We start from the raw sequence: 26453 nt of genomic DNA on the forward strand, positions 1-26453 counted from the left end.
AGAGAGAGAGAGAGTCCGTTTCTACAGCCCTGGTGACAAATTGAGTACAAATGGACCTTTCTATATATAGATGCAGTTAAGTTGTGCCGCCTGCTGTTCCTTATGAAGAGATCTATGGATCCTGCTACAGTCGCAGAGCCAAGAACATCTGCAGAGACCCGACCGCAGCTTCTCCACCACATCTGGCTATGTTACACACATCCAAACCCTTTTTGATCTATGTGCAGCTGTTTCTACTGGAACTGACTCTCTTTATATCTTAATCCTGTGACTGTATGTATGGCTGGGTAAAGACCGGGATAGTGTCATAGGGTCTCGGACTACCAGGGGGGCCTTCAAGGCTCAGGTCACATGGTGCAGGCTGCCCCTTCAGCCTCTGGGTGCTTCTCCCCCTCAGACCCTGCAGCTCATATTTGTTCTCTGTGGGACACACTGAAGCCTTTAATTTATACACCAAACCAAGAAGATCTCCACCAGAAACAACAGAAACGACCATTAAAATAATGATACAGAGACTGTATCCCAAATCGGACACATCTGCAATGCTGCACTTTCCGGTGTTTTCATGGTCATTTCGAATAAGATCGCCACCACCAGTGTAGGTATAATTGAATTATAGATATTTAACAATCAACATTTGAAATTTCTTTTATGTACATGGAGATTTACATGTCGAACTACAAGACAAAAGTAACTCTGATGAGAGAAAGCAGTAAGAACTCTCGTGCGACACTCAGGCAAAGATCTTAAAAGTACATCTTTAGGTCGCTGGTTCGATCCCTGACCATGGCGGCCTACATGTTGATGTGTCCTTGAGCAAGATACTGAACCCCAAACCTTTGATGTCCTTTTTTGGAGGACAGTGGGACTTGACAGAGCAGAAGAAGAAGAAGAAAGAAGAAAAAGATGAGGCTGAAAATGATGGAGGAGGAGTCGGACATAGAATATTTATCTTGTGCGAACATGCACACAGCGTGTATAACCAGTTAAAAGCATGCAGAATCAATTTAATTTGACATTTCTTAAAGGTTAATTGAATTATATATTATAAATGTATCGTAGGGCCATGTATTTTTTTCTGACCTGATGTAGACTACAAGGGACATAAGTATATATGTAGACATAAAAATAAGTATATCTTTTTTTGAGAATGTTTTGTTTGGTGGAAGGTGACAAAAGCCAAAAACAAGTCAGAAAAAGCACACAACATCACAAGATTCAAACATTCAGATGCTCGTTTCTATAATTTCTTTAAGTTTTTAAATCTTTTCTAACTCTGAGGTTTTCTCCCGATGGAGAAAATAAAAACGACACACACAGTAGTACCACCACTCTCAGATATTATCAGCCTTATTTTTCACTTCCCCTCTCAGAGCAGCTCTCCTCACTTAAATGCATCCGGCTGCCATGACAACCACAAAAGCCCAGCATTCAAGAGAAGACGAAGAAAGGGAAATCTTTCTGCTCCCCAGATTTAAAAAAACCTCATCAGGGATGTTTTTGTTTGCTCCTGACATTTTTTTCCTCCCTCTTTGCAGCTGAAGTGGTTTTACAAAAATAGTTGTGTTTTTTTTTTTACTTTAAAAAAAAGTTTCTTTATTTACACGGTTGCTCACAATCCTCTGTTATTTGTGCTTCCATTTTCATTGTGATATGTTTGGAAGAGATTGATTAACAAAGTTTTGAGAAGATATTAACTTTATCTGTCAAGAATAAAACACATTGTCTCAATCCTTTCATGGAAAGAGGTAAAATATAATTATTATTCCAACTTTATGGGAGACCGTGTAGTTGGGATGTATTTTGGAGGTTTGCTTTCAATTCAGGAGCCATTATCTAAACTTGGGTGGCAGTTACACGGCAATCTATCTCATAGTTTCACTCAAATACACAAAAATCAATGCTGGTTTTAGCTGCTTGCTTGGATAACAATAATGTGAGGAATTCAAGGACAGAAAACAATACCGAAACTTTCAAAGAATGCTAAACATGATCTGAATTGCTGCCCACATATCTACATTTTTAAAATACAAATTAAAATACATAAAAAATTAAACATGTTTGCGTGGGGGTGCAGCTTCTTTCACCTTGACTGAACTGCTGATCTTCAGTGCAGCAGAAGAAAATTACATTATAATGTATGTATGTGTATGTATGTGTTCTATTATTATTATTATTATTTTATTTTATATTTTTCATTTAATTAAAAAATATAATTTATTTCATTTTATTTATTTTTGTTTTAGTTCATTTATCTTTTTTTTTTTTACAATTGTCATTATTTTATTAACAACAATAAAAGTATTTATTTGTATTTTTATTATTTTTATCTAATTAAAAATATATATAATATGTTTTATGTTATATATTTTTGTTTTTACAGTTTAAATCAAAAGGAGCATTAAAACCATTTTATTTGAGATAGCTTGGGTTAGTATCGGGATATACTGATTAAATATATGATCTCTGTGGATTATTTTATATTGACGAGCACTTACAGAGGACGAGTGTTTCATGGAGAACATTTCAAACATGCAGAATCTTGTCTGGTGCTTTTAGAAAGAGCTGACCTCTCCCAGTCTCTGCAAAACCTCCCAGATGATTCAACAGAAAAGGCAAAGCAATGATAACCGAAAAGGTCTTTGAAACATCTTACCAATGAATGTTTTATGCAGTTCACTTTCACCTTTCATAGATGAAATGAAAGAGGGAGTGAAGGAAAAGGACCTTGAAAAAGGAAAAAGATGGAACCCAGAATGTTTATTCAGAACCTCAGGATGACCTTTGTGTTACAGAGAGAAACATGTTCAGGCAGTATTACAGCTACACGGCATTAAATGAGATTTAAGTAGATAGAAAATAATTCAGACAAGTGTTGGATATCAGTGTTAACTTAGATCCAGCAGTTTTTATATAGGGCATAATTCCTGATAATATGATAGATAAAATGTACGTTTTTTTTTACGAAGAATTTTACATTATATTGCAAAAGAAAAGACAGGAGTTTGCAAGTTAAAGGCTGGCCCTAGTGAAAAAAAGTCTTTGTGATGGAGAAAATCACAGCTTGTTGAAAGATGCCAATTCTTTTAATTTTGTTAATTATATTTATCTATTTTTTTATTATTGCCAAAGATGCCAATTCTTTTAATTTTGTTAATTATATTTATGTATATTTTTTTTAATTATTTATCTATTTTTTATTTTTATTACACTTGTTTTCTATTTTATTTTTATTTTTTTAGTGCACTTGTTCTTTATTTTTGGAGTGATGTTAAGTTGATACTACAAATGTTGCACATTTAATAAAATTATTATTATTATTTTTATTTATTTTTATTTAATGGTGGTATGAGAGGGGATATAGTTTATGAATGGTCATCCATAAAGTTGGAATAAAACTCTTTCTTTTCTTTTTTTTACCATCTTCCATGAAATGATTGGGACAATGTGATTTATTCTTGACAGATAAAGTATATATCTTCTCAAAACTGTATTAAATAAAGTCTCTCTTCCAAACACATCACAATGAAAATGGAACCAAAATTAACAGAGGATTGTGTCTGAAAATAAAATTATTCCAACTTTATAGGCGACTGTCTATATGTTACTCAGGTTTTTGTATTGTTTAATCATCTCCGTGGACCAGTGCAGTATATAATATTGTTTTTAATCTAGAACAGACATTATGTTTAATGTAAGTATAATCATATATGCATTTTCAAAATACACTGTAATTGAAAAAAATCAATAAAAACCAGACCTGATTAAGAAAAATGTAAAGAAAAATAACATTTAAACCCAGTGACCCTTATTGTGCAGATTTGTCAGCTGATGTGAGTATTTATGATGAATTATGACTGTACACAAACTCATTACTTAAACAAAAGTTAATCACAGTTTATCCGGAAAAATTCTAACTATTTGGGACATGATTCATTGTTGTAGCGTCTCATAAGAAGAACATTTGGGTGTGAACATGATAGGGATAAGGATGATATGCATGTTATTTTTATAACAGAAAAATAGTTTCACACCCTCATTAATAATTGTAATAGTATTTATTGTGTAAAGTGTCTTTGGGTAGCTTTTAAAGTACTAAACAAATAAAATATATTATTATTATAATCATTACTGATATGATTTTGTACTGTTGAATGACGGACTTTTGTGGTAGAAATACTGTACTGTGTTTTTAACTATACTATGTATGTATGTATGTTTGTTTACATAAAACAAATAAATGAGTTACAGTAGTACCTTTGGCCTGTTGAAGCTTGAAGAGGCTGCTGTGTCCACTGGTGGCCACTAGGGGGCATCACAGCAGCTACCTGCAGCTCTGATGGACATTATTAATATGATTTTGTTAAATCAGGTAAATCAGTTGCATTCAGATTTAATACTGGATTGTTTTTTTAACCTACTTACAGAGAAATTATGACTATGTCTTTTTTGTAGGGAATATTTAAACCTTTTTTTTGTTTCTTTATTTTGTTTAGGTAAAAGTAGCAATATCAAGCTGTAAACATACTCAAGTAAAAGTCTTGCATTCTAAATTTTACTCAAGAAAAAGATTTGATCAGATTTAATTTACCTTATATATTCCTGAAAGTGTTTTCCTGTTAATACAGAATAGGGAACTATTTCTATTTTACTTTACTTTTATTTAGAGAGAAAGAGAAAAAAAGAGAAAAGGGGAGTAAACCCATCAAACCACACATCCACCTACCGACTCAGTGTTCTTTGTGTTTTTTACTTTTAAATAAGTATATTGTTTCGTATTTTGTTTTGTGTGAATTCACCAAATCCCTTTGATATACCCAGTGAGATCAGTATAGGTTTGAGAAGATGCTATAGAAAGCCTTCGAAATTAAATATTTCTAAGTCCAAAGGCTTTTTTTGTTGTTGCAGAAAATACAAAATTGTGGGTTAAAGCGGCTTCTTGGAGCTGACATTTGTCTCAAAAATTGGGAGAATATTCTTTCTCTGTTTAGAGTTTGAATAGTATGACAAGAGTAGCACTTTAAAGTGTGATTTCTCCAAAAACTCGACATAAAACTCATCATACAGGACCAGTCAAAAGTTTGGACACACCTTCTCATTCGGTGATTTTTATTAAAATTGAAGATTAATATTAAAGACATCAATCTAAAATATAAAACATTCTGGTTTGTTTAACCCTTTTGCTGTTTACTACATAATTCCATGTGTTCTTTTATAGTTTTGATGTCTTAAATATTAATCTACAATGTTTAAAATAGTAAACATAAAAGAAAAACATTGAATGTCCAAACGTTTGGTACTGAAACTACTGAGTAAAAAGTTAAAAATTTACAAAAAAGGGAGTGTCAAAAGACTTCAGGTCAACAATACGTAACGTTTTCTTTAATTCATAATCTATTTGTTGTCATGTTTTTGATGAGAACTTCTGTGTCTCTGTCCTCTTTGTCTCTTGGGTAACCTGGATTTCAAATCAGAGGTTACAGCAACAAGTTTGGTTTCAAACAGAAAAACAGAAGTCAGAAGCAGCAGCTGTGGCTTTAAGGGAAGTGACAGTCATGCAGACACCTCATCAGTCCTCTTCGTCTGAATCTATTATAAGTGACTTCACACCCTCCGTCAGACGCCGTGACCTCTGAGCGTAGGAAGAAATGAAATCCCCTCCGACACCAGAAGATTATTACAACCTCTGTTTGACATTACTGAGGAGAGAATGAACAGAGATGACAAAACCGCCCGCTCTGGGCTCTGCCTGCACATTTCTCAAATATTTTCCTAGTTGAGTCGATTACCACATCTATTTAAGAGTATTTGTCTGGACTTCTCTGCCTCTCTCTGCTCTGCAGCACGTCGACGACGTCGGTGGGAAATTAGCAGCCGCCAAATGAAGTTCAGCTGCTTAACGTGCCAACAACACAAAAGTTTAGAGGTTAAACTTAGTATTCAGCTGATTATACAAGTTTTATTGGTTCTACAGATTTAAAATCAGTAAATAAGACATTGTTTGATACATATACTTATAAACAACAAAGAAAATATGGATTATTTATTGTAAAATACTGAAATACTTCAGAATTCTTTTAAAATTCATCTTGCTTCTTTTTACAATAAAAGAGTTTATTGTTGCATGCAGGATGTACTTTACTCCAATTACTAGGATGTATGACATCATGAAGTGTGACCTAACTGTTTGTTTTTTTACAAGGTGCTTTGCACTTTATGTTCCTGAGCTACTGAACATTTTTTTCCGAATTATTTTATTTATTTTACAATTGTTATTTCTGTCATTAAACTTGTACTTTAAAAAAATGTGATTATTAATAATACTTATTTCAGTATTTTAAAATTATAATTTTATTTTATTATTCTTATAGTTTATTTTTTACATTTATAACAAAATATGACTGAATTATTTTTATTTTTCAATTTACTTTACAATTATTTCTATCATTGTTTTATTATTGTTTTTTATTAAAATATTATATTGATTTAATTGTTATAATGTACAGTATTTCATTTATTTATTATTTCATTATCTTTAATTATTATTATCATCAATAATAGTTTATAAAATATATCATCTATTTTTTTCTCTTTTTTTTTGCAACAGCAGTAGGTAGGGGAAGAAATATGGAGGGATAATTGTTTACATTTTCATTAAAACAGAACAAAGCAACAATAACAAATACACGTTTTCTTTGAACGACAAATAAAGACTTTTGTCACGAGAGAACATCAAATAAAAAAAGCAGCGTTAGAAAATACAAATCTTGAAATAAAGTGCTGTAATAAAATAAGACCAATCTAGTTTAAATGCCTGTTATCAGCTTTGTGATGTGTTTCATGACGTCTTTCTGCATTTATTTACATCATCAGCCCCAAAAAGACTCACACAGGCCGCGTTTATTCTTTCAAACGTGTGGTTTTTATTTGATAATACTGAATATTTTGTCCTTCGCTAGGACTTACACAAAGCATCAAACACATGCACAGTCCTCTATTCACACAAGGTACCCTTGTCTCATTTCTCGACACCTCTCCAAAAAGGGTTAAATCTCTCTCACTCTCACGTTACTCCAGCGCAAGAGGACCTTCTCACCTCGACACTACAGCTACAGACATCGTAGACAAAGACAGCGAAAAACACACAAAAATCATGACAGGTATAATAACACTGAAAAAATACAAAGTAATGGAAAATGGAAAAAGTTTACTTTTAAATTATGCCTCTAATACTCCATCATATATATATTTTTTGTGTTAATGTAGCTTGAGGTGTATAAAACAGCAAACTGTAAACTTTGATTGAGTAACTTGCTTTCTATGACAGCGATAAAGCTTTCATTAATAACTGGAAGGAGCGGGAAAGACGAGTCAAAGCGAAGCATGTAAAGACCTTATTACTCATGAAATGAATATACTGGCAAATTATGAAACTGCTGTTGGCATTTACAGTCAACAGATATTACAAAGACACTGAAATAACATCCAACAAAGCTCTATTTGTTTCTCTTTCACACATAAAATCTGCAAAAAGATCCCTTATATCCGAACCTCTCACACGCCACTTGTTTTTACTATTAAGTACTATTTTATCTGTGAGGACAAACATAGCAAGGATTGTGAATACGGATCACCAAAAGCACTCAAAATAGGAGAAATCTGCACCTGAGGTGGATCTGTCGGTCTGGGCGAACTATAATAACTGTCACATCAGAGTGCTCAGGCTCTTGTCTTTACTCATCCTCAAAAAGTGCAAATCTAGTTCTAATGCAGTAAATAATAATAATAATCATCAAGTAACAACAAAAGTATATGCATAGGTACTGTACAGCTACATAGTGGGGGAAACAAGGGGCAACACATTATGCAATAACACCACATTTTGTAGACAAAATGTCATACATTTTCACTTATTTATATAATAACACATTGTTTTTGGTGATGGTTACAAGCCTGAAATAAGGTCTGTGGTTAACACAAGCTGAAGAGATATTCGCGTTCGTTCTATGACATAAAATACGCTAGTAAATACCCCCACTTGTGAATTTTGAAGTTATTACATGTTCTTAAAAAGGCGGTTGCTAACAAGTGGCTAAATGAGACTACAGTGGTTGTTAAAAGTCATCACGCCAGACACGGACGCAAACTCTCTCACTAGTCCGCCTCACAGCCTCTTGTCGAGTTTTTTTTATTAGGCTAGTAAGGTTTCACTAGCTTGTCAAACCACTCTATGTTAGAAACGGTTCATACTGCAATTTAAGATTGAAATTCAAGCACTTTTCAAGCATTTTTAAAGGTACCTAAACTAAAAGCATCTTGAAGCCTTTATCATCACATCTAAATAGATATTATAAATTAAAAATATAGTTTTCAAAATTCATTTAAACCAACTGCAATCGACGCAAATTGTCACTTTTAAACAGCTTTGAAAATAAACATTGATTGTATGAGTTTGATTGTACGATTGGAAAAATACCTCCTGCTTTTATTTGGGATTGTTTCTTTCAAATATTAAAACATTCTTTTTTTTGCATGATTGATTGTGTGGATGCAACACATGATTAGGTTGACAATCAAGCATTTTTCTAAGAAGTAAATTCAAATTCAGTCACATTTCTGAACTTGAAAACTAAAAAAAGGAATTGTAATCTATTTCAAAATGTTGGGAAATGTATTAAATATTGTGCTTGCGCTGCTTATTACAAAAAAGCAGGTGTTATTACATAAAGAAGAGGAACTGTATGAGATTTTGTAGAGTTATCACATAATGTGTTGTTTCAGGGATGAAGACGTGATGAGGAAGAAGAGAAATTTGGGGATGGGACTGCGGGGGGGTGAGGAGGCATTTGACCGCGTGAGCAGGTTTTAAATTTAGAGCGCTCATCTTCACACAGCATAGACTGGTCCAGTGAGGCCTGCGACGGCCACAGGCTTCAGTTAAAACTAAAAGAGAGAAAGATATTTCACCCAATGAAACCAGAAGAGATCAGCCATATGCAAGATGACTCGTGTTTCTTTTTAAAGAAAAAAAAAAAAAAAAAAAAACACGTCGTGGGCGTCCAACAAACGGCTCCCAGCAGAGACAGTGAGAGAAGCGGTAACTAATAGTGTTCGGAGAGAGCGAGACAATCATCTAAAAAAAGGCAACTTGGAATTTTGGCTTTGGAATAATAAAATGGAGAATGAGGTAATAAAAGTAGAAACGAGATGGGTAACGAATGATCGTCCGTACTGCAGATCGGGGGGTCGGGGAGCAGAGCTGTTAAAGCGCTTTGCGGGGCAGGAAGTGCTCTGTCTCGCCGAGGATTTATATCCTCCTGACGCCAGCCTCAGGAGGAAGTTACATCATCACTTGACCAGTCTATGTCTCATGATGCTATTTTATTAGTTTTATTACAGAGACGCTGCGCCTGAGAACAACCTCGGAGCCGCAGAGAGAAGCTGAAGGTTGTTTTCAGACCAGCAGGTAATTTCAGTCACATTAGGTTTGCCTTTTTTATAAAAACAAAACAAAAAATAATTACGTTGCCTGATGTTATCTTAATGGAATGGTTTACTGTGCAACGCGCCGTGTGACTAAGGGTCGTCGGCGTCCAGGAACTCCTTCTTGGGCGACGCCACGCCGCGGTACCAGGAGCAGGAGCCGTCCGCCCTCTTGATGCAGGCGTAGTGGTTGGCCTGGCGTCCGTGCACCTGCTTCTCGATCATCAGGTCCGTCCACAGACACTCCTCAGGGGCCGAGATCTCGCAGGGCAAAGAGGGGCAGCGCACGATCTGCAGAGACACAAGACAACGTCCCTATACTGCTGCACAATCTGCTGAGTCATGGTTTATATTTACAGTTAAGGCTGGGTGTTAGGGAACAGATGACTGGCTGCTCTGTGCTCTTGATAAAGAATAACAACAACAGTACAGAGCAGACTTCAGTACAAAGTTATTGAATGTTTGTGGCAGTGACAAGTTCACACTAGGTTTGTCAAAAGTATCGATACTAAAACGTTGTATCCGGATACGATACTCATTTTCAAAAGTATCGATGAAAAGTGTTATTTTCTCTCTTCAAGTCCCAGAATGAAGCAGAGAAAAGTCGACTTATCAAGCTTGCCTAATATTGTGCACAGCATACAAAATATTGTTCTAACTGTTATTGTCTATTGTATTTATTTATTTTTTGCACTACCTCAGACCTGAAGCTTGTTATCATAGTTGCAGTTTCTTTTTGCGCAACTGTTTTTAATTATAAATATTTAACCTGTGGTTCTGTTAATTTTTACATGTTGCATTTTTGTTGTTAATAAAAATATGTCTGTTCAATTTTGGGGTCTTTGTTTTTATCCTTGTGGTATCGAAAATGGTATCGAGTATCAAATATTTTCCTTTGTATCGGTATCGAGTTGAAAATTTTAGTATCGTGACAACCCCAGCTCACACACAACATAAAGATACTATAAACTTTCCATTCTGATACAACTGCTAGTTGCTGAAATTGGTACAAAACAGACTCCACGTCCCAGTCTGGAGTCTCAAACATGTACAGCTGAATCTCTCCAATGTTTCTTCTAACTGATAAAGTCGATAAGATGCCAAAACAACTGCTACAGTCCATGGTTTGCAAGTTCTGCTACAGGCTCACTGCTCAAGAGTAGCTCAAAGTTTTGTTTTTGTACTTGTTTATGAAAGAAAACCGCAAAATATTAATCATGACTGTATTTTAACATTTCAAACGTGTCTGGAGTCGGACCTAGTTTAAGAATTGCTTATTACTTGTTTGTCAAATTTAACCCTCTGAACCCCAACAAGCTGTTTCAGGGTGTTTTTTTTCCAATTTTACTCACTGTCGCTTTGTTTTTAACAGCAATATATAAAATATAGATAAAATATATAAATCCCGCAGCTCTATGGAATCAGCACAATCATGGCTAGAAGTGTGAACAACTTAAAAATATCTTTTGGGCAGAGAAACACAGTTATGACATAAATCATAAAAAATGATCTAGTTGTTACAAATGTTTTACATGAGACATGTAGAATAAAGTGATTCTGTCAGAAATATCACAATTTTAAGCTTCGTTTTGGTAACATTTGTAACCTATGATCCATTCAAGGACTGTCTGATAGTTCAAATACAGACATTAATGCCTGTTTTTACAGTTTCTTTCTACTATAAACGCTGTATTTTCTACAATCTTCTAAAGAAAAATTACATTTTAGTGAGATTAACTAATCTTTAACTTGGTTTTGTATCTCTCGGGTTTTGTTGTTGTTGTTGTTGTTGTGGCTCAGCTCAGTTGGTCTGTTATGTCTAGTTTTGTGCTCCAGGGGGAGGAGGAGGAGAAGGGGGGACTTACCTTGCATTCACAGCCCGTCTGGTAGCGCTGGCTCAGGCCCTTCTTCTGGGTGTTGCTCAAGGAGTCCCAGAGCATGATGTAGTCACACAGGGTCACATGCATGCGCCCGTCGGCCTCGGCCTTGCCTGCAAAAAAGAACGAGACACGATAAGAGGACATTCAACAAGATCGTACATGCATCTAAATAAACAGTCTCATTGGACAAGAGATTCATGGGTGAAACTGATGAGATCTGTTACTGTTCAGGCCTGCAGGCATCAACACACACACACACACACACACACACACACACTGTCCTCTCTGTGTTTATGTTTCACGCACGAGTGGCACCAGTCAAAACAAGAAGATATTTCAACTGGAGATGTGCTGAGGCCGCGTCCTCCTCGCTGCCCTGATGTCTGTCTGCAGAGCAGCTCTCAACATGTTGAAGTCTTTACAGACGGGCCTGACTCACGTTTCACTGGAACTCTTCCAACTGTTTTAACCCTTCAGACAGGGGAGAGGATAAATCATTTTTTTCATAAAAAAAGATGCCCCGCTCTGCAGAAAGTTAACCGTCTTTCCCGCTGCTCGGCCGTGCAGTCTGAGGGAGAGGAAATGCTGGCTTCAGCAGTTCCTCCTCTTACAACTCTCTGTAATTAGGGCCGAGTGTTTGCGGGTGCATCTCTGTCTGCGATGGGGAAACCAGAGCACGCATGACATCATGATCCTCTGTGTCTCCTCTACTCGCTGCACTGTGTCTCACTCTGCTGCTCTCAGGCACAACACCAGCCAGATTCAGGCTGCAAAACATTAAAGGAATAGTTTGGGGAAATGTGTTTCTTCACCCTTTGTAGAAGAGTTGCATGAAAACGATTTTTACCTCTCTTATTTTATATCTACCAAGGACTAAGGACTTCAGTGTGTTCATGAGCTTCATGTTTTTAACCCTCTGGAGTCTTGTGTGACTTCATGAAGTCACAACAAAAACACGACGCAAAGTTGAACCCCGCTGCCAGCTTCCCCCTAAAGTTCTTGTTTGATAATGATAGGCAGAGTAAAACCAGAGATAAGGTCAAATATATTTAGTATAAAAATATAGAATTAGATCTTATCCTCATTTTACCTCTAATATGTTATATTTTTAGCCTGTGTTCACATTCACAACATTTGAAATTCTTGAATGTAAAAAAACGCAATATTCAAAATCCAATTTTATGTTATTATTGTGTTCAAAATGTTGATCCTGTAAGTCAAAGTGAAAAAGTAATCATCAGTCAATAGAGGTGAGGTTGGGCTGAAAGAAATGATACCAACATGGCACAGTAAATATGTTGTTAAAGTGGTTTATAGAGGCAGAATGAAAGGTATTGCAAAAACGGACAAAATAGCCCAAAACTCCAAAGGGTTAATGTGGAAAATACAATGTGTTGTATTTTATTGCTTGGGTGGATTAACAAACATGGTGATTGATGTTTCCAGTTTTTGCTCAACAACAACAAGAGCAGAGGATCCTGTTGTTCCAACTTGAGGCAGCATTTATGAGAATTTCCTCAGTTGGGAACTCATTTGTCTGGTTATTCCAACACCACATGAACGCAGCACAAATCTCATTATCTGTCCTGAGGTTAAACAAATTATTTGTGTGTCTGCACCGTTACTTGGATCCAGTCCAAAATTAAACGGGTTCTTCCTTGAGCCTTACTACACTTTTCCATCAAGTTTCATGAAAATCAGATGAGTAGTTTTTCCAAAATCCTGCTGACAAACAGACGAACCTGAAAACAAAATCCAGCTAAAAAAAACTTTAAATCTCTTCAGTTCAAACATTATTCCATTCAAACAAAACCGAAGTGTCAAAGCAAATATTTAACTTTCACTGGGAGTTGTGTGCTCAACTATTTCTTTGCCAGACAGACGGGCACATAACATTGTGTTAAATGGTTATATTACTAATTTTAAGGTTCGATTTTGCTTATTTACACATCCAGCAGCTAAACATTTTTATTATTCTGGAGCCTGATTTGCCCTGAATGCATGTAGAGCACCTTTAAGGTTACTGCAGAAAAATGACAAATTCTGCTGATAAAAACCCCACTATAAAAGGTTATAAAAATGTAAAAACGCAGCTTTTGTGTCAAAGATTACATCTGTGAAAGTAAATCTGAATACACGGTCACAGACAGCCACATCACACCAACACGATAACGCTCCCTTCAGGCTGATTCCTCGTAAAGAGGAAGAGGTAGAAAGAGATATACAGGATGTATATTTACAACTCTCTGGAGCTCAAACAGCACGACAGACAAGGTCACTCCCAGACAGTCTGTGCTGGGTTTAGTCTGCAGCGTGTCATTACACAGAAAAACACAAACAGCTTCTCCTCCAACACACAGAACGGACTGTTAGTCTTTATCTGTCCCCCGTTTGTCTGTTTATACCTGCAGGTCAATGTGATTTTCTGTCTGTCATTCTTTTTTTATTCTTTCACTTTTTGTTTGCAGGTTTAATCTTAATTTATCAATATTTGCACATATATTTTGCACACTAGAAGTTAACAGAATAACAGCAGAAAACTATTTAAGAGATATAAAACTGTGGAAATCTGGAGCAAATGAACACATTTTTAGTGTATTACAAGATAATTTACTTAGGTAATTACTTTCATGCAAATCTGCAATAAAACAACTGATGAAATGTCACTAAACCCAGTGTATTCTTACAGGAAAAGTCCCAATATTTTTTGAAAATATGCTAGAATTTAGTATGGAGCTGCAGTTTAAAGAGCAGAAACAGGGGGAAACAGCTCGCCTGGAATAGAGGAAAAAAGCTGCAAAATCTGCTAAAAATTAATTAAATAAATAAATGAATATTAATGCCATTAAATATATTAACTTTTCTTTTAAATCTATTTTTCGTATTTATTAATTTTTAAATTCATATTTTATGATTTTTTTTAGCATTTGCATTTTATTTATTTCAAAATGTTGAGTAATTTTGGAATTTTTACATTTATTTTTCTTTTCTTTATATTTTATTTGTTCCTGTATTATTTTCACTTTGCATTTCCCTCTTTATATTTCCCCAAACTTAGTTTTTTTCTATAATATTTTCTTATACATTTCTCTCTTACTATACAAATGGGCAGGCTGTCATTTAAAGTGAGTCATGCAGTCATTTTTATGTCACATTTCATCTGTTAATTAATGCCTACATTTATTTAGTTGTTTATTTATTTGTCAGCTTCTGTTCTCCAGAGCCTGGTTCTGTCGAAAAGGTAACAAAATCTCATTAAAAGCTCTATAAATTACACGTTATATGTGGTTTAATCAGCATAAAAACCTGATGTGTAACAATTTTAAGTTGAGAAATAGTTCAACAACTTGTCGTTTTTGGTTTCAAGAAATCTCTCCAGAAACAAAGCAGACATAAAACAAACCTGAGATCAGGTACTCCTTCTTGCCGGATGCGTCCAGGGTAACGCCGCAGACGGCGGACACGGGAGCGGTAAAGATGGTCTCGATGTCCTGGTTCGGCCCCTTGAACATCTGGAATAAAACCACAGCGAGCAGGTCAAAGGTCAGTCTGAGCTCTGAATCATCAGGACACAACTGGAGGATTCTCTGAGTGCGTACCTTGATCTGTTTGACATCGTACTGGATCCTCTTGATGGGGTTCCCGTAGACGTCATTCCCAGAATCCACCTCTCGTTCTCCCACCACCTTCGCCCGGATCACTGGAGGGGAAACAGAGTTATCAGATCATATCATCGTTTGTAATCACTAATAAAGATATTTCATTATTTATTATTATTTGTTCACACATACGGTCAATCTCTTGTTTTTAACCTTTAATGGAAGAGTCTTTAACAACTTTTTTCTTCTTGGAAGCATTATTATAAAACAGCATCATTAAATAATAAGACCAGAGCCCGACAGATATATCAGTTGACAGATATTATCGGCCGATATTGGCCTATGGTGTATATGCTGTCAGATATGAGCTGGTATGAAAAGGTTTTTTTTTTACACAATAAATAATGCAGAAAATGTTGCTTGGCATGATTTAGAAATGGTGTTAGCTATTCATTTTTTTATTATTATCTTTTTTTTTAAATGGTCAGAAATTGACTGAAACCAAACACTGATAATGATTATTTAGCTATTTATTTTATATTTACTCACTCTTCTCACTCTCATTTATAGAATTGGTTGACAATGTACAGCATTGTTTGTGTAATGCATAATAATGTTAAATATTATTTAATAAAGTTTAATGGTTGAAAAAGTAGCTCTCTGGGTGCATTTGCAGAGTGGTAAAAAAAAATAAAATCGGTGCACAAGCCACAAAAAAAAAGGTTTTATTCCAGCTTTAAAAAATGACTATATCAGCCACCATATCGGTTATCGATGACTTTTCTCAAAAATCTCATATCTGTTGGGCTCTCGATAAGACATATACAGCTGCAACCAACTATTGTTGTCCTTATTGATTCTAATGAGTATTTTCTAGACAAATCAATCATTTTGTCTATAAAACATCACAAAATAGTGAAAAATTAGAGAAAATCAGTTTACAATCATATGAAACCCAGAAAAAAAGCAGCAAATTCCTCACACTGCAGAAACTGACAGCAAAGACATTTCTGCCTAAAAAATGACTTCAACAACAAGATTCTTGTTCACCACATCCGAGGCGAACAAAAGGGCAGATTGACAACCAAAACAAGCTCCACGGCTGCCTGAAGTCTCATGTTCTTACCCTGCAATAACATCGACATAACCCAGTCAATGAAAACCAAACTAAGGGTTCCCGTTAGGTCCAAAAAGCTGCACGATGGCCAGACACATAAACTGAGCTGGCCTGCAGCACAAAGCTTCCTGCTCCAAACATGAGCAGGAAACCATCAAAGGAGCAGAAATAAGAAAAAAGAAAGCTGATATGAAGACAGAGAGAGAAAGAGAGTGGGCCAGAGGCATGTTTCTCACCCTGTGTGTGTGTGTGTGTGTGTGTTTTTTAACGGCTTGACTGAATACATCAAGCTTCAGCTATGCTTCGGGCATTTATTCAGAATGGAAAATATGAGCAATAGAGTAAAAAAAAAAAAACATAAAATAAGCAGGAACAGCGTACACATAGATAAACACACACACACACACACACACACACACACACACACACACACAGAGTTGCCTGCTGGTGCTCTCACACTCGTGGATTCGGTTTATTACTTGGAGCGGACACAAATATGGAGGTTCATGAATCCCAGAGTTAATAACGTCTCTCGCTCTTCTTTTTACTCCCTCCTCCCCGACACGCAGGTAACAACAGCTGAGTTTCCATTAAAGTTGAAGCTATTTTTGAAATGTTGCATTAAACAAAATGCGAATTAGGGACGTTTCCATCAACTGGTTTAGAGCGAATAAAAAAAGTTGCAGTAACGTACTTTGGTCAGAAGATGACAGTGTGATGTGTTGCTGTAGGATAATCCATCAGTAAACAGGAGAAGAAGAAGAAGAGAAAAAAACAACAAAAAGAGGTTGATATTCGAACAACTTTGGCGTCCCATGAGAAAAAAATGTAGAGAAATCTTCAGGAATTAGATTAAATTGGGCAACTTATAATTCTTCTTTCATGTCAGTCATGTGAGTTAAATGTTCACTATGTCAGAATTTATTCAGAAAAAGTGTTTCTTTCTCCTGTTTAGAGCATTAACTATTTTTCAAAAGACAAAAAACACTTTAAGTAAGCGTAAAAACCTTTGTGCATTTTGACGATGTGCATGAGAAAAGCTTAATGGAAACAACAAAATCCGATAAAACTTTCAAAATGTGCCTAGAGAAATTTGTTGATGGAAACATCTAATTACTTATGACATCTAATATTAATCATTTAGTTTATATAATGTCAGGAAAGTAGGAAATCTATCAGATTTTCCCAAAATGTAAGGTGAAATCTTATATCAGAGATGCATAGATTTACTCATATTCGCCCTATTGACCGCCATTGTCAAATATAATGACATTTCCAGACGGCTGCTGCTGATGTATTTCTGTTGTGTTTCATCAATTTTGTGCAAATTAAACATTGTTTTTAATATTTGCAGTCACACAACAATAGCCAACATACCCAGCAGCTGACTGGGAGAAGAAGCCAAAAACTTTTATTTAATTTTCTTTGTTTCTGCAGCACAAAAGGAGGAATAAAAGAACAACAAGAACCAAAAAACATCAGTATCTGCATCCACAAGCAGCCAAATTGTTATTTAAAACATCAATACCAGCCCAGAATTTCACAATGGCTGCATCCCAACTTTAAATTTTGTCCACAAACGAACCAAAAGTGTTCAATTCACTTCGAAACAAAGCAGAGAAAACACAGATTTGAGAAGCTGGAGCTAGTAAATACTTGTTGAGTACAGGCGGTAAATCCTGATGTGTGGTTGAGATAATGCACAATGTTAGTGAAGTTGGTTTTGCACCAAATGTGTGTAACAAACTGTCTCAACCCACAAAGTGCAGCAACAACCTTTGAGACATAATTGAGCAACAGAACAGACGTCATGCAGTCATAACACAATGTTCTAAACTCTTGTACACCTCAATTGTTTTAATAGTTCATTAATAATGCAGTTTTATGACCAGAACTTCTCGTCACACTGTGCTGAGCTGCATCAAATTAATCTTCAGGTTCCAGCTTTCACATGATGTAAACACTTCTATGTGGCATTTATTGTTGCCCTTATATCTCCCCCTAAAAATCCACAATTCTCCATAGAAGGGGTTGAGTAACATACGTTATAGATAGAGCTTACTGTTTATAGAGTCAACTTATTACTGCAGTAGATGACGGTCTGCATGTTCCCAGTTTGGAGAACCAGACCAGCTCCAGGCAGGAAACAGACTGCACAAAACATATTTTAACCACCTAAACAAAGGCCCATCCTAAAACTGTTATACCGGTTTATGTGTACGCTATATTAACGACATATCCACAGATTTTTATTGCTATCCACATTTTTCGTGTTTCAGCTTCATAAAGATTTCCTTTTGTCTCCATATTGAACGGCATTTCATCATCGTCATCTCATTTTTATTTTTATTTTTTTAGTTCTCAGTCTATTCATCTCACTTCATCTTTTTATTTCTCCACAATGAGAGTCAAACCCACAGACTGATCAACAAAGTATTCAGTCAAACTGAACTGAAATCAAACATGTATGGACGACAACAACTGCAGCATTTTATTAAACTTTCCTCAACTTTAAACTTCACTGCTCTGGAAAAAACACGGCAAAAATACTGTCGGCCCGCCGACCCTCAGAACGCTAAATATTGATACTTGGTGGCCATGAATCTATAGAATGTTACTACGCAAAATATCGCGATACTATGCTGTATCGATTTTTTTCCCCCATCTCTATCACACACTAGCCCCTTTCATATTGCCGTCCCGCAAATGTCCCACTATATTGACGGAACGATTTGTGCAGACTTTTTGCCTTAAGGCGTTCATAGTGAACCTGTGAAGGTGTGATAATCGAGGTGGGAGGATAGTGGGAGGAGACGATAGTGACGCGAAACAGAGCAGCAGCACAATGCTAATAGGCTAACGGTTAGCTCTGTAGCAGTACAGTATGTATGTGCTGCAGCAGCATGTGTTCACTTAGCAACCTCTGTTTGTTTACAACAAGCACCGGACACTCTGTGCACAGTTAGCAATGCCGGTTTGTTTACAATAAGCGGTGTGCCAAGTGGGAGGTGTGTGTTAGACGTGTATTAAATGTCTCGCCTTGCCGGGATGGACTGTTCATCGTGGTCCCACTTCCAACAGTCCCACCAATTTTCCGCCTCCAGAGGTAGTCACATTTGATCCCGGCATCCCGCTTCGGACGCATTCATAGTGCAGGCGAGACGTTACAGAGCCGTAAATGGCCCGGCATGAAACGGCACTATGAAAGGGGTTCCTGACAGGTATAACAGTTTTAGGGTGGGCCTTTGTTTAGGTGGTTAAATTATGTCCTGGGCAGTCCGTTTCCTGCCTGGAGCCCGTCTGGTTCTCCAAAGACCATCATCTACTGCAGTAACACATCGACTGTGGGTAAGTACGTCATACAACCTCACTTCAAACAATCCAAACCATCTCTTTAAGAGATAAAACATCTAAAGAAGAGGTTTAGCCAGATTACATATTCGCAATTTGGGTAAATGACTTCCTGAGTGTCTGAAGGATACTTCCCCAGCTATCAGCAGTGATAACTGACTTCACAATGTCATCTACCAACATTCGTTCCTCACATGCAAACTTCTGCATTCTAGCTCCACTCTGATGTTTATGCAAATACGCAGCATTAGCAGCAGCAGCCAGAGTACACACATAAACACACACACGCAGCAGTATACCTGGCTGGCACTCTCTCCTGCATTCCTCTCAGTTTTTCCGCTCTCATTTCCTGACCTCATTCTGAGCCTCAAACTAATGAGCGAAGAATCAGCAGCAGGACACAACACTGAGGGGAAATCACCCTGTTGTTGAGCACAGATTGCTGTTATGGTATCTGTCCACCTCGGTGTTTGCAGACATGTTTACGTCTCCCCTCTGCAATAAAGCCGGAGCACATCATCATCCTGTGCAGTCTAAACAGCGTGTTGCAGAGGCGTCAGACGACACAGCGTGACGCTAGAACAGCACGGCTCCCGGGGAGGCCTGCAGGCGGCTGAGTTTCACCGCAGATTCATCCTGGAGAAGTCAATCAGCAGCCAGGAGCCCCCTCTGGAAACCACCAGCTGACCCACATTTCTCCCTCTCCCCTACCCTCCCGACCAGGACGGCGTTTAATGACTTATACATGCGTATCAGTCGCACTACGCAATGTTTTCCATGCATATGAACACACACACCACATCCTAAGTGCCCCCCATTCGGTCCCACCGCATGACTATCCATTTCTTTTTTCAAACTCCAGTGACCACCGAATCATCCCCGACCTCCCTGATGTGGTTTGTCCAGCTCCAGACGTATGTGGGCTCTCTGTTTAACTGGTCGTTTGACCAGAGACGAACCGCCCTCAAACAGTTCAAACTCCCTCCTGACCTCTGACAACATCTGTGTGACGACCTGAGAAGCAGAGACAGAAACTCCGGTTTCCTTTGTGACATCTGAGGCGAGAAACAGTCGAATCAATGTGATATTATTGTGTTTTTGTGCATATTTTTTATATATATGTTTTAGAATTGTTTATTTTATTTTTAATTCTTTTTTTCATTTAGCCTGATCGATATGGGATATTTTAGATGGATACATTTTTATTTCCATTACTATATATATATATATATATATATATATATATATAGAATTTTTCATTTAGGTTCATTTTTTTACATTTTTATTTATTTAGTCTGATCGATATGGGATTTTTTAGACCGATACTGAAACCAACTTTAATTCACCAATCACCAGAATTAATCAGTAATTTCAGATTTTTTTAGCAGGAAGAAAACAGATCTTTTTCCATGTTAATAAAAAAAAAATAAGAAAATTTAACATTATAAGTTAAAAATATTGCATTTTCAGCCAATTAAAAAAAAAAAAGAATAGATAAAAAAAATAAATAATAAAAACAAATATATATACATAAATACTGTGTGCTCAGTATCATTCAATTGCCAACTATTTAAAATAATTATAAAAATATAAAATAAATATCCAGATAGTACAGTATATACAGTATGTTTAGTATCAGGACTATTTAAATTAAGAATAAATAAAAATAAATAAATAGTACAATATGTTCAGAATCAGTCAATTGCTGACCATTTAAATAATGAATAAATAAAATTGCTAAACAACACAATTCCTAAATCATCACCCCAAAACAGTTTTCTGCATTATATGTTCTATAAAAAGTTTTCATATTGGCAAATATTTCATATGTAATATGTTTGATATTACATATTAATATTGTCCAATAAAATGAGCTGAGTGATAAATTGGCTGGGCTCGACTTAAAATGCTAGAAAATTGTGAAAAATGTTCGTCAGAACCTCCCAGATCCCAAGGTCAAATATTCAAATAGCTTTTTTTGTCCAACCAACAGCAAAAAGACAAAGAATTTATTTTGTAATAGCAGGATAATATTTAAAGCAACATTAACTGATTTGTTTGTCCACTTGCAGGCCACACAAATGTTTAAGGTGATATGAACTTTATATCCTACTGACACAGAGCAACATTATCATTCATCTGAAGCTGATTTTCAGGTAACAGTTTGTGTTTCAGTGCGTCTGTTTGGTGTTGATCAGGGAGTATACAGTGGGTTTTTGGAGCTTTTCCACTTTAAACAGCTGCCTGTCGCTGCTACAAACAATGTTAATTGAGAGTGGTGAGACTGAACCAAAATGTGGCTCAGAAAACCAAAACAATGAGATGAAAATTTCTTTTAGTGCAGTTTTAACTTTCAGTCCAGTTGACTGTTCAAAGTGCGCCGCTATATTTATTTTTCCCTTTCGTTTCTAATAATTAACTTCATTGCTCAACTGTAAAATATTTTGGCCTGGATACAGATCAGTATCTATCCGTATTGGCGTATATGTGGCAATATAAAACCTTTTTAAAGTGATCTATAGATAGTGTTACCCTTTTTTTTTTTTCTTTATTTATTTATAATGTTCAGCAACTGACTGATACTGAGCATTGCTGATTTTTATTCAGCTATTTATTTTATTTTTTACTTATATGGTCAGCAACTGGCTAATCCTGAGCAGTGCATTTTTTTTTCTCCCATTTTATTTTCTCAGTTTTCATTTCTAGAACTGTTTGACAAGGTAATGCATTGTGTATATAATGTATAATAATGGTAAATATTCTTTATTAAAGTTATTTGTTTAAAAAAAGGAATATTTGTATCATCACATCGGTGCAAAAATACAGACAGAAAGGTCTTTTTTCCTTCCACCTAAAAAAATTATAATATTGGCCAATATTGATTTTTTTTAAAAATCCCTTTTGTCTTTTGTTTTGTACTGGTATTGTAATAAAAATCCCCTCTAAAATTGGTGTAAAAAAAATGCCATAACGGTCTGGATCTGATGTAAATACAATTTTGTCTATTACTATGTCATCCAATTGCTTTTACTTTAAAATATGTCAACAAAGCACTTATGGTGCATGTTAAAAGTACATTGCATGAAGAAAACACATCTGTATTTCTGAGATGTGCACAGTCAGCGTGCACATGTTGTTGCATGTCCACTGCTGCAGACGGCGGGGTGACTCCACACCGCCCAGCCTCCGGCCAGTCTGCCTGGGCAGGGCTGCCGGGGAAGTTCCCCTTTGTGGGAAACAGATTTATATGAAAAGAGGATGTTTGTCTCCGCACATATGCATGAGTGTGTGAGTGTGTGGTAGGTGCATGACACAGCTGAACTTTAATGGCTTGTGGTCTTGAAACCTCCAGAGCATCATTTAGCATGAAAACCAGAAGGTGACACAACAAAAACACACACACACGCTGCTGGTTGCTGCATGCAGAGTGGGATCCAGTTTCAACAAAACAAATATCGAATTGTCCGACCACATAACTGTTGACAAAGTCGCTTTGTTGTTGAACATTCTGGGCAACCAGACAACCGACTCTATTCTCTCATCTCTCCCCTCCTCAAATCTTTGTCTTATCTGGGTGCTCCTCCCAACAAACCCACAGTCTCATCCACCCTAAAAACCATCACAGGACAATGACATCGACCACTGGGCCTGACCGTGCGTACTCCCTCCTCTGACTTGACTCACACACCAAATTAAAAACAACACGAGCACACCAAACACAAACACACCTCTACTGTTAGACATTCTGTCTCAAGACATCCTGCCAGCTCAGCGAGAGATTGAGTCACACCTGAAAATAGAGATGCTGTGTTGCAATAAGAAATTACACAGATGCACAAACACACACATCTGCGTGCATGTGGAAATGTGTGTGCACAAGAAGAGAGAAGAAAAGAGTGTGGTCTTGAAGTTTCTCGTTCTCAAGAATACAACGCATATTTTAACTTTGACCATGACTTTTATTGCTTTTTCCTCCTAAAACACACCCTGAACTGACAGCCAGATGTCATCTGCAGCCTGTGTGTGTGTGTGTGTGTGTGTGAGCGACCACCATGCATGGCAGCAGGCCTGCAGTTGTGTATATGTGTATGTGTCTGTGTGTGTGTGTGTGTCCCTGCATTACACCGGAGCAAAGTTGGGAAAACCCCAGCAGCATTCCTGTAATTCCTCCCAGCACCACCCCTCACGGGAAGAAACAGGGCAGGAATGGAAATACAAGAAAAAAGAATAGGAGGAAAGCTCGCGGTGTGACATATTCTGTGGTTTGAGATTCAAACCCCCCACCCCCCTTTAAAAAAAAAAAAAATCACATTCTCCATCCCTTGTCCTCCTCTCTGCTCTTTCCCTCCTCGTCTTGTTCCCTCTCTTGTGCCACGTTGCCCTGCAAAAGTCAGGCGACGCTGCTACTGCTGCTGCTGCCTCGTCCCGGAGCAGCTGAGGGGTGAAGACCTGAGACATTATGTACAGTGATGGACCCAGTTTACACACACACACTGCACTTACACCCTGACATGCAACAACAAAGCCCTCTGAATGCGTTTTATAGGAGATACTGCACGGATATAATAAGAAATGATCACCACAAAGTTCATTATTACAATAACAGGTGCACTTTTAAGTCCTTAATGTGATTTTAAATCAATTTTAAAGGGACTTTAGTTCAAATTAAGCATGTCTGTGTCCCTTCATGACACCTAAACAAGATGTTTTTTTAATTTATTTGCTTCCCAAATGGCTGCTTTAGTGTTTTAGAGGTGTTTTGTTGTCAACATGACATGAGAAAATGTGACAATGGGGATCTGCGTGCAGTCTGGCTGCAGCAGAGCGAGCTGTCGGGCCATGGCCTTGAGGACCCTCCAGCTCCAGGCTTTTCCAGCAGTTTCCAGCAGCTTCTGTGAGCCCATTCAGTGCGCACCGGAGCGGCTGCAGCTCCCGGTGACTACGCAGGAAGCCTGGTGCAACATGGGTAAACAACAACAACAACACGCTAACAACAACAATAACAGTCCCCCCTCCTCCGGTGCTGTACTCACCTACATCGGCGTTGCAGAAAGCCTGTTGCGGATGCACCGGAGCGCAGCTGCACGCTTCCGCGAGCTCTTCCGCCCGCCACAGGACCAGCAGCGCGAGCGTGCAAAGGATGCCGTTAACGGAAAACGGCATTTTTATAAACACTGATGCGACTGTTGTTTTGATTTTTTCAGCCTCTTCGTTGCTGCGCAGATGCGGTGCAGTGGAGGTCCAGCGGCAGGCAGCAGCAGCAGCGTCTCCCTCCGCTTTTTTGTTGTTTGTTTGAACCGACAGGTAAACAAGGACCGGTCCGCTCGCTCTGCTCCGGTGTGACGGTGTGAACTCGGTGTCTCCCGGCCGGAGGTGTCTCGGCTGGTGTCAGCAGCTGTCTGTCTTTAGGGAGTGTTTTCGTTTCGAGGATCAAGGCGGTTTTATAAAGCAGCCTGCCCGGCTCCTCCCCCCGGCGCTCCCGGCGGGGCCGCCAGGGGGCGCTGCTGCCACCGACCGCTACAACTACAACTGCTGCAAAAAGTATTTTTCTTCTTTTTTTATTTAATTACACAAATTGCACACGTCAAACACAATGAGTCGACAATGAGTCATCATTATCACAGTGCACAATTCGCAATGTTATCATTTAGTCAAGATTAGATTAAAAAAAAAAGTACAACATGATGAAACTATATTTTTGGAAAAGTATGTGTTCATAAGAAAACATTTTAAGTAACAAACTATAATGAATTGAAACAATATAGCACAACCCTATCTGATGTTAAAAACAAAGAAAGATATCAAGACCTTTAGGTTATTATTAAACCATTATTATGTCGTCACCCTGTTAAAATAATCGCCTAACTCATTTTTTCAAGTTTTGCAGGAAACACAAAAAACTTCACCAAAAGTGTAACATGTGACATTCGATCATTTCACTCAAAAATGATGTAACAAAGGATGGCTATTGGCATAGTAATAACACTGTGTGTAAATTATGTAACTTAAGAGAAATAAATGACTTAGGCAATTTTTTAAACATGCCTTTGTGACTTAAGCAAGATATGGTAACACTTTATTTTGAAGGTGTCGACATAAGAGTCATACAAGCCTGTCAGAAACATGACATGACAAGTATCATGAGCATTAATGTTACTTCAAAGTGTCATTAATGTTCATGACACATCCCATGTCATGTTTATGACACGCTCATGTCACTCTTATGTAGACACCTTAGAGTAAAGTGTTACCAATATTAGTGTCGACAATAAAACACTGATAAACTAAACTGATAACTAATCAATCTCCCTCTAGCTCTTCTTTGCTGGGTTCTTATCTGATGCCTATGAATGTGGCAAATTGTCAAAGAAGTGATGATCTTAAAGGGGTAAAATCACATGATCTGATCAACTGAGGATGTAGGCGATTTTACCATAGGTGGCCGGCGTCATGAGGAGATGATTTAGGCAAAAAAACAACCAATTTTGACAAAAAATGACTTAGGCGATTATTTTAACAGGGTGACAATGTTATTTTTGGAAAATTATATATTCATAAGAAAATATTTTAAGTAACAAAATATAATGAATTGAAACAATATACCACAACCCTATTTAATGTTAAAACAAAGAAAGATATCAAGACCATTAGGTTATTATCAAATGATTATTATGTGATACATATAAAATAAAGACAGTTTAATGAAGGCACAATTCAAAACTGTAAATTAAAAAAAATTACATTTTGATCCTTGGTATTACTTTACATAATTTATAACTTATAAGCAGTCTAAATGATTAAATAAATCATCATATTTATTTATCAATTATACATTTGGAATATATAAAGCAATCTGAATCCATTCTGCATAACAAGTACTACTTTTGATATTTTAATGCAGGACTTTTACTTGTAGTGGAGTAATTTCACACTGTGATATTAGTACTTTTACTAAAGTAAGGGATATGAATACTTCTTCTATAACTGCATATACATGCATTGAAAAACAACACTACACATTAC

General features: G+C 36.9%; 1 protein-coding gene across 1 annotated transcript; it reads right to left on the minus strand.

Moving 5' to 3' along the window:
- Window positions 1-7633: 7633 nt before the first annotated feature.
- On the minus strand, window positions 7634-24853 carry timp2a (TIMP metallopeptidase inhibitor 2a). Its single transcript, XM_059324229.1, has 5 exons — window positions 24464-24853; window positions 14963-15063; window positions 14767-14875; window positions 11349-11473; window positions 7634-9774 (listed from the first exon to the last, which is right to left on the minus strand). The coding sequence occupies exons 1-5, from the start codon at window positions 24591-24593 to the stop codon at window positions 9577-9579; spliced, it is 663 nt and encodes a 220-aa protein (XP_059180212.1). The 5' UTR covers window positions 24594-24853; the 3' UTR covers window positions 7634-9576.
- Window positions 24854-26453: the final 1600 nt, after the last annotated feature.

Source organism: Centropristis striata, chromosome 21 (genome assembly GCF_030273125.1).
Source record: "Centropristis striata isolate RG_2023a ecotype Rhode Island chromosome 21, C.striata_1.0, whole genome shotgun sequence".
Lineage (NCBI taxonomy): Eukaryota > Metazoa > Chordata > Actinopteri > Perciformes > Serranidae > Centropristis > Centropristis striata.

Coding starts and splice junctions, on each gene's coding strand:
- timp2a (XM_059324229.1), bottom strand. CDS start 24,593: ATGCCGTTTTCCGTTAACGGCATCCTTTGCACGCTCGCGCTGCTGGTC. Junction 15,064..24,463: donor TTTCTGCAACGCCGATGTAG/GTGAGTACAGCA, acceptor TTTCCCCTCCAG/TGATCCGGGCGAAGGTGGTG. Junction 9,775..11,348: donor AGACGGGCTGTGAATGCAAG/GTAAGTCCCCCC, acceptor GTGTCTCTGCAG/ATCGTGCGCTGCCCCTCTTT.